This window comes from Poecilia mexicana, unplaced genomic scaffold (assembly GCF_051168715.1).
Source record: "Poecilia mexicana isolate PSO_F unplaced genomic scaffold, ASM5116871v1 scaffold_5, whole genome shotgun sequence".
Taxonomy (NCBI): domain Eukaryota; kingdom Metazoa; phylum Chordata; class Actinopteri; order Cyprinodontiformes; family Poeciliidae; genus Poecilia; species Poecilia mexicana.
Genome location: NW_028263374.1, coordinates 26094878 through 26110907, shown reverse-complemented (window position 1 = coordinate 26110907; position 16030 = coordinate 26094878). Strand labels below are relative to the sequence as shown.

Below are 16030 nucleotides of genomic sequence, written 5' to 3'. Positions count from 1 at the left end.
TGCCATAGTTTGCCAACATTTCATATTGTATATGCATGGATAGGCAGGTTGCAAATATACCATGGTGACATTAATATGTTTGACAAAACAAAGACCAAACACAACTTTTTTATTACAATTTTCAAATCTTTGATAAACGGAAAGATTCATATGAGTTTGATGGATCACTTTATTGAAAAGGGTGGCAGTTTAAAATCCATATATAAGTTTCCATCATTGATTTGAAATGCAGTGAGGAATCTCATGGTTCTGGCTGATTCTTGATGTTACTAGTCCACTTCATTCTACAAAGAAACACATTTTTAATCTTCATCATGCTTCATTTGCAGCACACACTCAAATGTTTCTTTGTGACATCTTGGTACATTTCTCCATTTCATGGATCTTAAACAATTTTTTATAGCTTACCTCTAACATTTAGTGTCATGGAGGACTCCGCGTTCCCTAGTTTGTTCTCAATGATAACTTTGTATTCCCCATTGTCTTTGGGTCCCACTCGTAGTATTAGCAATGAGCAAACTCCACATACATTTGTTATGTGGTAGTTTGTGTTTGTGTTGAGGCTGATGTTGTTGTGGTACCAAGTTACACGTGGCGCTGGGTCACCTTTTACTGCACAGCTCATGTAGCATTCATATCCTTCAGGAGCTGTGTGTCTCTTTAAGGGGATAATGAATGATGGAGGTGACTCAAAATCCAGGGCTTTCATCTGTGGCATGTCAACTTTGAACTTTCCTGAAACATAAATTCATTAATGTTACCCCAAGTCAACATGAACTGTAAAATGATGAGATATGGTCAACGTTTAGATGATTTCAGTAGATGCTGCTTTTGCTTAAGTTATTTACCATATGCCTACATAAATATTTGTCATCATTGCTGTAACAGTAATCTGTTTCATTTAAGGCCATGTATGATGTTGAGTCCTTCCTGTTACTTTCTTTGTTTGCACCAAATTTAGTGAGCCAGTTGTAAAAATCATGCTTTGCTTCAAAAGCAAATACATTTTGCAAATTAAATGTAACCAACACACCTTACTAAAAGATAACTTCTATTACTAGAATTGCAAATGTATATGTATTTCTTTTTGTGAAAGTATTTTTGTGTTCCTTTGTTGTCCCTTTTAAATTGTCTCAAAATTCACACAAACCTTTTTCCTTTTTTAAAGCAAACACAGGGGACTCAGATGGTGGTGACAGGCCCATGTCGTTTTTCGCAAACACTCTGAAGTAGTACTCCCGCCCAGGCATAATGTTGACAACTGTGAACTTGTTGTTAAAAAGGTTGTCAGCTGCTGTCCTCCAAGTGTGCTTGAAGGAGTCCCTCTTGGACACCATGTAATGTAGTCTGTCATCTCTTTTCTCATCTGGAGAAGGAGCCCAGCATAGAGTCACTGTTCCTGGTATGTTCTCTTCCAGCTCTACAGGGCCTGGAGGCTTAGGGTCATCTGAAAGAAAATTAGGACACATTCAATGTTGGACTTTTTTTTTTCCTTCAAAACTGATTTGAAGAAAAAATCAGCTTCAAATCAGCATTTTATACCAGTATAAAATATTTTTGAAAAGTTTATTCCCTGATCAGATTTTTTTTCCTTGTCAAAAATGTCTTGTGGTTTAAAGTTTGGTTAATATGCCAGAAAAATGCTGCAGTGACTAATTTTATTTATATATATACCCTTGAATGTAGAGAGAGTATGTTTTAAGCTTACACTGTTTTTAAAACTACAGTTAGCAAGTTAAATATGGCATGTCTGTTACCCAAGATGGTTAAACTAGTACATCATGCTTGTGCTGATCTATAAAAAGCATAGAAAATAAATGGTGTAATATTTGACAGAAAAAGCAGAAAATCTATCACTAAATTTTGTGGATGTTTTACCAAAATCTATAGGTCAAAATCAAAAAGACAATTAAACATGTTAGAAATAACATAGTCTAAATGTAATAATGCATGCAATATTACCTTAGCATCAGAAGGATTAATTGTTCTTCTGTTTTAAATTAAAGAAATCACATCATGTTATGATGCCCTGAACTTATGGTTTTGACCTTATTACTGAATGACGGTAATTTTTGCAGGTATAATGCATCTGAAACCGATGCTTACTATATTCCTTTAGTTATGTAATTTGAATAGTTTGATCATTCTAAAACACTACATGAGTGTAGGGTTAGGGTTATAAGTAAAATCCTACTTATAACTATATACAACTGATTTGGCAACAAAAACTCCAAACTTTACATTCTAATGTGTAGACAAAATTGTTAGAAGTGTCTTGTGGCTTCTGTAAACCTTTTTTTATGCATTTAATTGGATTTACAGACTTCATCTGCATTTTTATCCCTATGTAGGACCAATATTTTTGAACAGATCCGTATATTGATAAGACATTTTAAATCAAAGTTTTCTCACTTCAACAGAGAACATTTACTCTTATTGTTGATGTCTTTGTAAGCTTTGTTCTGTTTATTGAGATGTACAGCCAAATCTAAATGCTGGAATTTTACCTGTAACTCTGATTTCAACACTGAAACTTTCCTGGCCAACAATGTTCTTGACAGTGATCGTGTAGATGCCACTATCTGATCTTTCAGATGTGGGAATTAACAACTGAGATCCTCTATCTGAATTGGTTATAGTCACATGTTTGAGCAAAGGAATTCCATCCTTTACCCAAGAAATGTCAGGCATCGGAGAAGCCTGTAGATGATACAAACAAAATAATCACCAAAAATATTGGATGAGGCGCATTTTAGCACAATCCGAGATAGAAGGTTTTATACCTCAAAGTTGATGTTGACTCGGATAGTGTTTCCAGATTTCACCACCATCAAGGTCTTCATGTTGCGGTCCTTGAATCTTGGCCTCACTGTGTGTTAGATTTTAAAAAATCTAAGTTTAATTTAATTTTTTTTGTACAAGATAGCAGGTTAATATTGCTACATTTATTTTCTACTGCCAGGGCAGTATGATGGGGAAAAATGATGTGTGCAAAACGTGTTCATAAATCAGATTCATATCCTGTACTGTGGTAAAATTTACTGTACACATTTTATTGGTCTAGTGCTTCCTGGTGACTCATCCATAGTGTAATACGACTGAATTCAGAAAAAGCTGAGGCTTTTTCTTCAGCTTCTCATGCAGTAAGAAGCTATGCAACACAAAGCTAGAATTTTTTTTTTTTTGCTGGAAATCAACCAAAACAAATTACTTTAATAGTTGCAAAATGCTATGTTGGTTTTTAGTTATGTCTTTGTAGTTTTTGTTTGTTTACTTTGGACAATCATAATTTTATTGTTGTCAACATATTCCATCATTAATTGCCAATATTCACTATTCCAACTTTGAAACTGCAAAATTGCACTACACAAAGGCCAGAAAAAACTGATTTGGTGACTATATGTTACATCATTATAAGCTAATTAGGAAAACACTAACAAGAATATTTTGGTGAAGATATGACATAATGCCTGAAAAATGGAAAAAAAAAAATCTTGTAGTGTTGATAGACTTGAACTAAATTTCTTACCAGGAGGTGGCATGGCAATGATGTAATTATCAAAGCCTTGAGGTTCCCCATTTCCACCATAATTTGTGGCAATTACTCTCACCCAGTATGAAGCCATTGCCTTGAGGCCCAGCACAGTGTAGGAAGTTAAGTTAATTGGAGTGGCATTGCAGCAGGTCCATTCAAGGCTCTCTATTGGTCTGATTTCCACATAGTAACCCTGGGCTTCATCTTCTACCCCTTTCACTTCCTTTGGTTTAGTCCAAGCCAGTGAAAATGTAGTGTAGCTGGAAGATGTTATTTTAAGGTCTATCACTTTGCCTGGAGGTTCTGAAAGCACACAAGCAAAAAAAAACAAAAAAAAAAACAAAACAAAGTATAACTATATTCCCTTTTAAGATTTTATTTTCTGTGTGTAAAAAGAACTTTAATACAATTCAGGAGTAATTTGTGGCTGACTTACTCTTGGGATTTCTTGCAATAACTGCCTCACATGGAATACTGGGTTCTCCAGCACCAGATAGGTTGATGGCAGACACTCTAAATCGATATTCTGCACCCTCAAAAACATCTTTCACTGCATGCTTTGTATCTGAGAAGGAAGGAAAAAGCTGCTATTATGACACTCACTGTCTTTATTCAATTCGGCATATGGTGCATTCTGCTAAAAACCATCTCTCTTTAAACTGTTGTAGCTTGCATCATACCTGTAATTGGCCCATTTTGATTTACAAGGCTCCAGTAATTTGTGCCTGTCTTGTTCTTCTCCAAGTTGTACCCCATAATTTTGGTTCCCCCTGTGTCACAGGGTGGACACCATGACAGGTTGATACAGTCTTTGAAGGCACTCGCCACTTTGGGTGCTGTTGGTGGTCCAGGGTAACCTGTTGCATAAAGAATAGATTTTTATATTTAGTTTATTTTTTGTGGAAGATTGGTATGAGCATAGCAAGTGATTTCCCTGATTATGTCATGTTCCGTGTTTCTGTGTAGTCCTGTTCCCTGAGTCTGTCTCTGTGTCTTCCCTGTTGATTGTTTCCCAGGTGTCTCATTCCCTTGATTACCCCGTCTGTATTTAAACCCACCTGTTGTCTGTGTTCCTCGTCGGGTCCTTGTCAATTGTTCTCTACGTATGTCTTGGTCGGCATCAGGCTGTCCGTCGTCGCAGTGGAACTGCTAAGTCCTGTGTTGGCATCAGCTCTAGTGTTGGTCTCTGTAGTCAGTTGCTACTGGCATCTAGCTGTGTGCTTGCCTCTCGCTGTGCTGCCTGTCTTGGACTGATTTGAGCTTTTCTCATCATTAAACCATCCTCATCATCACTATAACCTGGGTCTCGGCGTCTCTCCTCACCACCAACCACATCATTCTTGACAGATTATGCATTAGAACGTTAGACTAATGCATAATTATCCAATTTCATTATTGGGGAGGACAATAAACAGGGAAATTTCTTAAGAGCAATTTTGGGGAGGGGGTCAGCAAAGTTACAGTGAAATATAATGTAAAATGTGGTTTAAAAAGTTTTTAATGTGTTCATGCTGCAAGACCAAAACTGACTAGTAAGTGGCAATGCACATGTCTTTTTCAGGAAACAAATTGTTGAGACTCATGGAAGTTTAGATGAGTGGTTCAGCATCACTGATCTAATTTGTGCGACAATTTTACAAAAACCTAAGGCTCTAAATGAAAATAAATATTGATTTTTTTGTAGTGGCTCTCAATACAAGTTACGTGTTATTTAAATTATAACTTGCTAAGTTGCTTTCTTTTTAAACCTTTTTTGGTTTTGCCATGTCCTGGATGACTGACAACCAAGAATTAATGAATATCTGGGAATTATCATAACTTAATGTTAAAGAATCAGGATTTTTATGGAAAATTTTATTTTCAATTTATTTACTTATTTTTTTCCTTTTGTGGTTTTACGTTGAAGATGGTAAGAAATAAAGGCATACCTTTCCGTTTTTCTATCTGCTCTATTTCTTGTCTGCTCTCGGCTCCCACACTGAGCTCTCGGCTAGTGGTAATGCTCAGGCGCTCCCTCCCGTTTCAAACTCTTCTCATTAACATAAGAGTTGGAGAGCTAAATATAATTTAAATATTTGCTACCTTTGACAAAAAAGCTTAAGTATATCAAAGAAATGTAGCCAGTTTCCTAGTTTTGATTTTCAAGGCATAACAAGGCTGTTTATCATGATTCAGCCAAAGTAATGAAATAACAAATTGCAGTCTGATTTTTATTGTTAATGTGTTTATTTCTATTAAGCAGTGAACCTAATAAAAGGTGTTGCATGTCTTTTGCTGTAAGTGTTTACTTACTGGAGGGTTTTTTGTTTGTGCTGGAGAGCCACAGCTAGTTCACCTCCTCAGCGGCTCTAACGGAGCCGGTGTCCTTTGCAGGACTGTTGTTGCTCCTCCCATACTTTGGACTGAACCATTGTTCTGACAGTGACGGGGTGGACTTAAAAATTAATTCTTATGTCTTTCTTAGATGAATGGCAGATTTATTATTGCCTTTTTATATTGATGTTTAAATACAAAAGTTTTTTTTATAATTTTTTTTAGACTTGTCCAAGATTGGGGGGAGTCCGAACACCCTGGGATTTCCGCCCATGACCATTTGCAATCTTTGATCATTTCACACTTGTCTTGTTAATATGTCTAAAGTCTTATCAGTTTGTCAAAGGTTGCGCACCCTGCACTTTTAGCCACAATACATCACAGGTATAAATTTGTCTCTGTTGGAAGACTTACGTAATACACCAGCTGGTATGTCCCCTGTCTGCAGGTAATCACTGATGCCTTCAGCATTCTTGGCTCTAATCCTGTAACAGTATCTTCTGCCAGGGTCCACATCAGTGTCCTTGTAGTTAGGGGTACAAGGGATCTCTCCCAGATTTGTCCATTTATTTCGTCCCACTTGTTGCCGTTCTATGATATAATTGGTAACTGGACAGCCACCGCTGTCTTTTGGTGGTTTCCATTTGAATTCAACAGAAGTAACCGCACTTTCTATTATCTCGACAGGGCCTTGTGGGGGTGTTGGTTTGTCTGTTGGCAAAATGGGTGGAGTTTATGGTTTGCTAAGGATAAAGAGTTGATCTATTCTTTTGTCAGTGTAAACCTACCAAGTACTATAAGCCTTGACACAGCTTCTATGACGCCAAACTCATTTTTTATTTTGATTTTGACTTCTCCAGTATCTTTTCTTTGACATTTGGTAAGGCGCAGTTGACTCTCAGTATCTGAAGTGTCAATTTTCACATTGACCGCAGGCAGAAGCTCATCGTCATTCTTGTACCATTGTATGTTCATTGGTGCTCCACCTGAGAAAGGCAGCTTCCACTCGGCATTGTCACCTACCCTAACAATCACTGGATTTGCAAATTCACCTAGAGCATCAGGGTCGAGTCTTGGTGGGTCTGTAGTGTGAAAGGAAAAACAAGCATTTTGTTTGACAAAGTTGCCATTAAAATCTTATTTCAAAATTATTATTCTGACCATGGATATTCAGTGTTGCCTCTGATTTGCGTCCTTCAGCTTCAAAGCGATACACAGCAGTGTCATCTTTTTTGCAGCATTCAATCATTAATATGTGACAGGCGCCATCTTTGATTATCTTTACGCCATCTTCCTCTGTCAGCTTATCAGATAATAAAAAACATACCAAAAATTTAAAAAATCTTTAGACATTTTTGTGTAAGTGATTAAAAGGTTTCATTGTAGCTGTACTGTACAATTCTTTTATTGATTTACCAGCTTTCCATTTTTATACCAGCGTCCTTCAGAGGTTTCACTGTTTAGTTTGCAGGACAGCTCTGCTCGTTCACCAACTTTGGCATTTACATCTGACAGACCTCTGACAAACTGAGCTCCTCGGTCTGCATTTTGACAATGGGACAATGACAGGAAAAAAGTGTTTAGACAACTTCTGCTCTCTTTAACATCATATGAAATCTGATTATTCACCATCTTAACATTTTCAGACCTTAATATTTAGGCCCATTTTTCAGGCATCTTTGCAGATAGACTCACTTTTCTTACTGTTTTAAGACAGAACATTTTCTTATGAATCACTTTTTCATAAGTGATTCATAAGAAAATGATTGGCTAATTTGATAAATAGATTTCTGACTAAGACAAACATTTAATCTTACAAATGTGTATTATTATGGATGAATAGATGGATTCTAGAACTGAAATAGTGTACACCCTGAACCTATTAAAGTATTGTAACTTTCGTAAAATAATGTGTAAGGAATTTTTTTGGCCAAAAGATTAATTTTGAAAAAAAAAAAAAAAAAAAAATCATTTTTGGACAAAAAAAAAAAAAAGACTTGGCCCATCATTTTAGGAAGATGGTGACATTTATCCTAACAGTTTTTATTACAGTTAGAACAGTTTACCATTTTTTCTATCTAACTGGTTTCTTTTAGTCAATAGCTGTGATAATTGTACATATATCACTGTCGGTGATATATGTATGAACACATGTTCACAACATGTGAACTAATTTTCATTATTTGATCAAAGTTTTACCTATGGCAGAGTCAGAAACCAATAGAGCAGCTCTGGATTGCTTCTTTGTCTTGTCATTGCCATCATCTGTTGTGCTTTTATCATCTCCTCGTAGGTTTTTATTTTTGCCATCTTCATCATTCTCGTCTCCATCGTTTCCTTTTCCTGTTCCATCACGTATACCTTCACCGTTACCATCTCCACCTTCCCCTCCTACTCTTCCTTCTTTGCCATCTTCTACTTTTTCTTGTGCATCTTTGTCTGCACCATCATTTTCAGCCATTGTTTGCTTTGCTGTGTCCATTTCAGTGTTTTCTTTTGGAAACTTGTCCTGCTCTTCTGAGATCAGTTTAGACTTATCACTGGCTTTGATGCCCTTACGCCCACTTGAATCAGCTGAATAATAGTTAACACACATGCAAGATAAGAAAAAAAATTAGAAAGGTCAACATCAAGCAATTTTTGCAGACCCTGGATAAAGATTAGATTTAACTTATATTTGATAATAGACAAACAGCAATATTTTTTAGTAAAAAAGGACAATGTACCTTGGATTGTGAGTGAGGCGCTACTGGAGGTTATGCCAGCAATGGCATAATATTCTCCCTTATCTGCCATTTGGCAATCTTTTATTCTCAGGGTGTGAGTAAGTTTGTCCTCTGAGATGGTGATCTCATATTTGCCACCATGTTCCAGTGGCACATCCTCTTTTGACCAAGTTATTTTGTTGAGAGGTGTTGACAAAACGCACTGAAAGATTGCATCTTCGTTCTCAGTGACTTTACTGTCCTTGATTTTTGCTACAAACTCCACATCAGGTACTAGGAGAGGTGAAAAAAGCATAATGCTTTGTTTCTAATGAATTCCCAATATAGCTGTATTGATTTTAAGTGTAATAATTAGGGCTTACCTTGAAAGTCTGTTGTAAGAACATTGGTCTCTTCAACATCAACTTGATAAAATCCAGCATCCTCTCGCTGAGGGTCTTTGATGCTGAAAAGATAGTTTATTCCAGTTTTCTGAAGACTATGCTTCGAGTTTTTGTCATCATCATATGGAATCAAGGTCCCATCCTTGTCAAAAATAAGATTTTTATTTTGTTTATTGAAGATTTTTTGACAATTCAGATGTGATTTTTATGCTTAAATATGACATTTTAATTCACCTTGTATAAATTAACTTCACTGTTGGAATCTCGTAGTTTCATATTGAAGCTAAATTCAGCTCTTCCAGACGGTTTCACTTCAATTTGTTTAATATTGTCCAGATTTTCTACAACCTATAATGTAAAGATAAAAACTATACATTAATACGACTGCAGAGTTGCTTACTATTGGCAACTCATAGTATTTTAATATATAATTATGGCCTGTTTTAGCTGCAGAGCACAAAAGCCTCATGCAAAAAAAGAAATAACTAAAATCAAGCAAAGTTGTCTTAGTTTTCTGACTAAAGGTGCGACTCATTATACAAATTGATTTCTGTCAGAAAAATGTGTTTTACTGGTTGATAATGTATTCTCACTATTTGTACAGTCATTAATATCAGTCAGCACCTTTGATTGCTCATCTTCCCTCTCCTTTTTAATCTGTTTGAGTTTCTTCAGTAACCAGCGGAAGTCAGTAACACCAAACTCCAAACAGATTCTTTCATAGTCTTTCTTTGGTGCACTCAGAAGCAGTTCCAAGAGTTTAGGATCAATTTCTCCCTCCTTTTGTTGAGGGAGTTGTTTTTTCCTGGTGGCCACAGTTCTGAAAAGAGATAAAAGTAAATACCTTCATTTAGGTTTTATAGTTTTAAATGACTGATAATTCTTAAACTCAAGGTGAACTTACGTTTTCTTAAGCATAGATCTGAAATCTTGTGTGGCCTGCCCATTTGACCCATTTGCTAAAAAAGCAAAAAAATAAATAAAATAAAAATAAAAATTGGGGGGGGGGAAGTTGATTAAAGTCAGTAAGTAAAAGATATGTAATTCAGTAATTATTGCTTGACAGACAAAAAAGATGCATTTTCTTTATTAGTATTTGCATTTCCTACCATTCTGTGGTTTCTTCTTGAAGCCTGTTGTAGAAACACAAGCAACAAACAAATGGGACAAATAACTAGCTGTGGTGTAGTAAAATTATTTTGTCTTATGAAAATATGAACTCATACCTTCAACAACATTCAGGGTGACTGCACAGACTGCTTGTCCATACTCATTTGTTGCGAAGCACCTATAATTGTCCGCTTGTTCAGGTTTAACATTTACTATCTGACAAAGTGACAATAAAGATAACATTTCAGTAGAGGTGCAAGAAAATACCCTTTTTGCCCCCAGAACAATCACACTTTATAGCTGTATTACATGTTCTTAGGCAAAGTCTTAACTGTTTTTTCCCTAAGCAATGGATTTCAAAGTAAATCTGCATTTTTAAGGAAATATTTAATTTTCCTTTTCCTGTTGATAATGTGATTATATATTTGAGCCTCTCAGGTACTACATGTTCCCCTAGGTTTTAAAAATACAAGCATTTCAGATTTACAAGGGAATTTCTTCTACAGGGAAAACATATAGCCGTATTTCTTTTTTCCTCAACTTTTACTTCAAGCCATGTTTTAGAAATTAATGTTCAGACTTTTTAAATATTGCCTTTTGTTTGTTTTGCTAAAATCTCAGACTACCACACATTTTGGACTTGATGTGTTGACAAAAGCAGAAATATGATATATTTCTGCTTTTGTCAGGAATATATATATATATATATATATATATATATATATATATATATATATATATATATTACAAACAAGTGATATATGGTTTTATATCACTAAAACCAGGAAGATAGAGCACATAACACCAGTTTTAAAGTCCCTGGCTCCCTGTAGCTTAAAGAATAGACTTTAAAATACTGTTAGTTTATAAATCACTGAATGGTTTAGCACCACAATATATTAAAGATCTGTTATTGCTGTACCAACCATCTAGACCCCTCAGATCTTCTGGTTCTGGTCTGCTCTGCATTCCCAGAACCAGAACCAAATGAGGAGAATCAGCCTTCAGCTTCTATGCACCACAGATTTGGAACAAACTTCCAGAAAACTGTAAAACAGCTGAAACACTGGGTGCCTTTAAATCTCAACTTAAAACCCACCTGTTTAGAGTTGCTTATGGCTAAATTAGGATTAGAGTGTGGGTTTTGATGTCTTCAATGTTTTTAATATTTTTATCTTTACTTTTTATCTATTTATTAATTTCTTTTAAATGGCGTTTTAACTAAAACTCTGAGGTGTGAGAAACCTTGTCAAATGGCGTTTTGACTAAAAATCTGTAAATTCCGTCCTGTCAGGCGACGGGGTCTGGACAATACCCATGTTAAATGGACGGCGGAGTCCGGCGACGACAGGTGCTGAAATTCCGTAATAAAAGTATGTTTTTATCTTTTTTTTTTTTTTTTTCAAAATTTCTTTCTCTTTCTTACTGTTTATTCAATGCCACATGCTGTTCTTATTTTTTCTTTATGTAAAGCACCTTGAAATGCCTTGCTGCTGAAATATGCTATACAAATAAAATTTGATTGATTGATTAGTTATATTATATATACACCAATCAATCAAATTATATATATATATATATATATATATATATAGTATTTACCTCAAGAACATGTTCTCGAGCTCGTTCGTCATATCTGGTACTGTACTTTTCTTGATCATCCATTTCACCCTTGTTGCGAGCCCATGTAACAGTTGGTGGTGGCTCGCCACTAACCATAGCTTTAAAAAAGGCTTTTTTACCTGAAGAAATTTAAAACAATGACAGATGGGACAGTGCAAAATTAGCATTTGACTATTTTATTTTTATTTTTTGTATATTGTGCTGTATTTTACTTTACCCTCTTGAACAGTTGTAGTCATTGGTTTCCTGGCAAAATCTGGTGTAGATTTTCCTGCAGGAAGTCGCTCTACAAACTGAGTGATCGTAACCCCAGGGACTCGGGACCTTTTCTTGATTGGCACTGTTGGGATTTAAAGAAAATATATTTAATATGGAATAATCATGGTTGTATATTTGAATATTATACAACCAAGTGAAATAATATGCTGGTAAAACAACTGAAAGCAGCATGCAGATATTTCCAAAACATCCCAGAGTGAGGTAAACAATTTACTTTATTTTATTACAATATGTGAATTAGAAGGTTGAACATAAGATTAACTTAAAATTTCTAATGTTAATCCTAAATGGAAACCTCATTTTCATCTATTTAAGCAGCAACATTTATCTCTATATAATCTGGCGTAAACTCCACATTTATTGAGAACATTTGTTTCTAATTTATTACCCCTAAAATGCTTTCACCTTTTGTCATATATCCTCAAACTTTAACAAAGTTTAATATTTTAAGTAATGGATCTAAACAAGTTGCACATCATTTTAAAATATTAGGAAAACTGTTGTTGAAGTTGTTTTTAAAGAAAAGGGATACTTCCACAACCATCATATGACCAGTGCACCTTCCTCTACATACCAATTAATGCTCTCTCTGCATGACTCTAATTTTAGGTGGATGACTATGTGTAGTTAAGTTTACAATTGTCCATCCATCCATCCATCCATCCATCCATCCATCCATCCATCCATCCATCCATCCATCCATCCATCCATCCATCCATCCATCCATCCATCCATTTTCTGTACTTCCTTATCCCTAGCGGGGTCAGGAGGGTTGCTGGTGCCTATGTCCAGCGAACATTTTGAGCGAGAGGCGGGGTACACCCTGGACAGGTCGCCAGTCTGTCGCAGAAGTTTTCAATTGTGCAAAAGCGAATTCGTATCTAGGCTATACATTTTATAAATAATTTTACAAATTTCATTCACAATTTTTCCCTGGCCCAGTTAAGTAAGTATTGTGTGCTTTTCTATCAAATGAAAGTCCAATAAAACACACTGACATTTGCTGTTGTCACTAAATAAAATGTAAAGATATTCAACAGACACCAATACTTGTTCATATGTGCTGGCTGGAGTTTAACATCAGAATAACACCAGGGGTCACTGTTGACTTTCCTTTATGCCAATACCTATACTTGTCTACATAATGACAAATCATGTTCATTTATTTTATGTATTAAGATACCATTTTATTTGTTAGTTCTTAAAATTATTTTTTTACCTCTAAATCAGCCGAAAATGTACAAATGTATACATTTTTGCCCAAATAAAGTATATTTTCTTAATTTAAATGTGTGCGATGATTTAGTAGACAACATAAGATTTAACCAAAAGCTACTGCAAACACAAACTCCAGCAAACCATCTGTTTCAGTGCATCACCTCTGAACTGCTCCTGTTACCCTCTAGCTAATACATTAAGTGTATCTTTACTGCTGCTTTACATGAATAGATCAATGATCTACTTACCATATAGCACTGCTGTGTGAAGTGTCAAACTTGCCAACAAACTTCTGCTGACTATGACTTATTTGACTCTAAAAGTTTTCACACTTTTGTTTAAAAATCATACGAACTTGCTAGGAGCTAGTTTAGAAAAAAACATATTGTGAACATGATTTTATGGGAAATCAGTCAAATTAGTATAAGCAAATGATTATGTTTTATAAATATACAGTCAAGTCCAGCTTATTTATTATTGCACTTTGTCCTCTATGAGTCATTTTTAGACTATGCATTTGGCATAATTATTTCCCCAGCTGGCGTACTGCAGCTTTAGGACATGCATTGAATATTCATCAAATTGTGCGTCATCTCTCCAGGGGGGATGGTTTATGTTCTTATATCATCTGAATGCAGGGAGGATTCTTGTAACCTTGTTCCTTAAGCATTGATTCTCTCAAAATCCACGTCTGTTCTGATAGCAGTCTTTCGTTTTCTTCTGCATACCAATTGCTCCCAGAAGAACTGTTGGATTTAGGCGGTAGCAAACTTGAGGATATCTTCCGTAAGAAAATGTGTTGGCTGTTCTTGCAGATATTCCTGTCCTAAACCATTCCGAGCCATCACTTTTTGCCTTGAGAATTACTGTGAGTTGCTTTAAGACACTTTGAAGTAGTCTTTCTTGAAAAGACAAAATGTACATTTCATTTCCTACATAAAATGTATCCCGTCGCATCTTTATCTTTTATCTTTACTACATAAAGCATTAATTTCTGGTTATATTCCTGTTTTTCTGGAAAAAAATTACTAATTTTGTAATTTTTGCTAGTAGCTGTTAAGGAATGATAAGTCTGTACTCTTTATATAGTCTTGTTTTAGACATCTTAAGTTCAGATGTGTAAAACAATACAATATATAATTTAGGTTCAGCTTTCTAGAATTATATTAGAATTGATGGATTAGCTTCTGTTGCATACTTGTTTACAATGTTGTGAATGATAAAGTTGTTTCAACAGTGTTTGTTTTAAGCTTAATTGCTTTAATTCCTGAAGTGTGAGCATACTGTTTATCATGTACATAAAAATTGTGTGTAATTTCAGATAATATTCTAAGCATATTTGCCCGTTTAATTTTGTGGCAGTAACATCTGCCAAAATGGGAGGGAAGGCCATGTATATCATTAGCTCTTTCCACACAACAGTTCCTTCATATCAGCTAATAAAAACATGTCCTTGTGAAGCAGCTGATGTTCCACTTTCATATTTACACACAGTCAGTGATGCAGCTCATTGCGCTCATAAAATTACATGTGGGATAAGGCAGAAAATAACAATATTGTGTCGAGAGGAGAATTACTTTCACTGCTCACCTATTCTGCTCATGCATGCCAGTTCAGATTTGTGACTTCCTCCATGGTTAGGGCAGGGCACAGGTGTAATTCTTCAGAGCGAAGTAGTGGGGCTGGTGTGTTGCATTTATGAGCATTTGTTCTTATGTCTATAATTTAGTGATATTTAGCACAGTTATCTAATAAATATGCTGAATAAATTCTCATACTTTTTTGTACACAAAATTCATATAAACCAGTGAATCTCCACAATTTTGAAATCCTTTGATTGTCTCATAATTGTTCCAGATGTTTTGCTAACAATCATCCACACACACACACACACACACACACACACACACACACACACACACACTGATACCTATAAGAACAATTTATCAAAGCACTTTAACTTATTAGGACTGGATGAAGCAGCTGGAGTACCAAAAAGGAACCCACACATGCATTTGGGAAAACATGGAAATTCCATGTAGAAACACCTTATTAGAACCCCAAGGCCTTTTTGCTGCAAGGCACCAATGCTAATTGCTCCAACAAATAGTCCGTCCAGAAAACAAAACACACATACAACAGCTACAAAGACAAGTAATTAAACTTACCTGAGCATTTTGGTTGCTCTTGGGGAATTTTAGAACTCATCGTAGCTTTTGTTTGTGGATTGTGACTCAATTCTGGACGTCTTTTGGCTAACGTAGAAAAAAAAAAGATTATAAAAACTGAACTTCAGTTGTGACATGATATTATGTTTATTGTGGTCCGTATTTATTCATATGGCTTTTTCTTTACATTATTTGTTTCCTTTTCTTAATTTATTATCTATTGCATATATTGAGTCATTTTCTTCTGAATTGGTTTATACAGGTGCTGGTCATAAAATTAGAATATTGTGATAAAGTTAATTATTTTCCATAATGTCATGATAAAAATTAAATTGTCATATATTTTAGATTCATTGCACACCAACTGAAATATTTCAGGTCTTTTATTGTTTTAATTTTGATGATTTTGGCAAACAGCTCATGAAAACCCAAAATCCCTGTCTCAAAAAATTAGAATATTATGAAAAGGTTCTCTGAACGAGCAATAAAAATAATCATCTGAATCAACAAAGTAACTCTAAACACCTGAAAAAGATTCCTGAGGCCTTTAAAAACTCCCAGCCTGGTTCATTACTCAAAACCGCAATCATGGGTCAGACTGCTGACCTGACTGCTGTCCAGAAGGCCATCACTGACATCCTCAAGCAAGAGGGTGAGAAACAGAAAGAAATTTCT

General features: G+C 35.3%; 1 protein-coding gene across 1 annotated transcript; it reads right to left on the bottom strand.

The window, feature by feature from the left end:
* Positions 1-279: 279 nt before the first annotated feature.
* Positions 280-15395, bottom strand: LOC106903795 (immunoglobulin-like and fibronectin type III domain-containing protein 1). Its single transcript, XM_014967788.2, has 23 exons — positions 15356-15395; positions 11908-12030; positions 11670-11809; positions 10184-10283; positions 10067-10090; positions 9862-9916; positions 9582-9777; positions 9192-9305; positions 8937-9099; positions 8575-8847; positions 8048-8422; positions 7265-7389; positions 7010-7151; positions 6637-6930; positions 6263-6559; positions 4216-4392; positions 3972-4100; positions 3530-3838; positions 2784-2869; positions 2508-2700; positions 1151-1447; positions 409-735; positions 280-284 (listed from the first exon to the last, which is right to left on the bottom strand). The coding sequence occupies exons 1-23, from the start codon at positions 15393-15395 to the stop codon at positions 280-282; spliced, it is 3984 nt and encodes a 1327-aa protein (XP_014823274.2).
* Positions 15396-16030: the final 635 nt, after the last annotated feature.

Bases quoted from the DNA above. Each gene is read 5' to 3' on its own strand.
- LOC106903795 (XM_014967788.2), bottom strand. From the start codon at position 15,395: ATGAGTTCTAAAATTCCCCAAGAGCAACCAAAATGCTCAG. The intron at 6,931-7,009 runs GTCAGAATAATA...TTCACACTACAG, and splicing joins GGCAACACTGAATATCCATG to ACCCACCAAGACTCGACCCT. The intron at 1,448-2,507 runs GTAAAATTCCAG...ATTTTCTTTCAG, and splicing joins TGTTGAAATCAGAGTTACAG to ATGACCCTAAGCCTCCAGGC.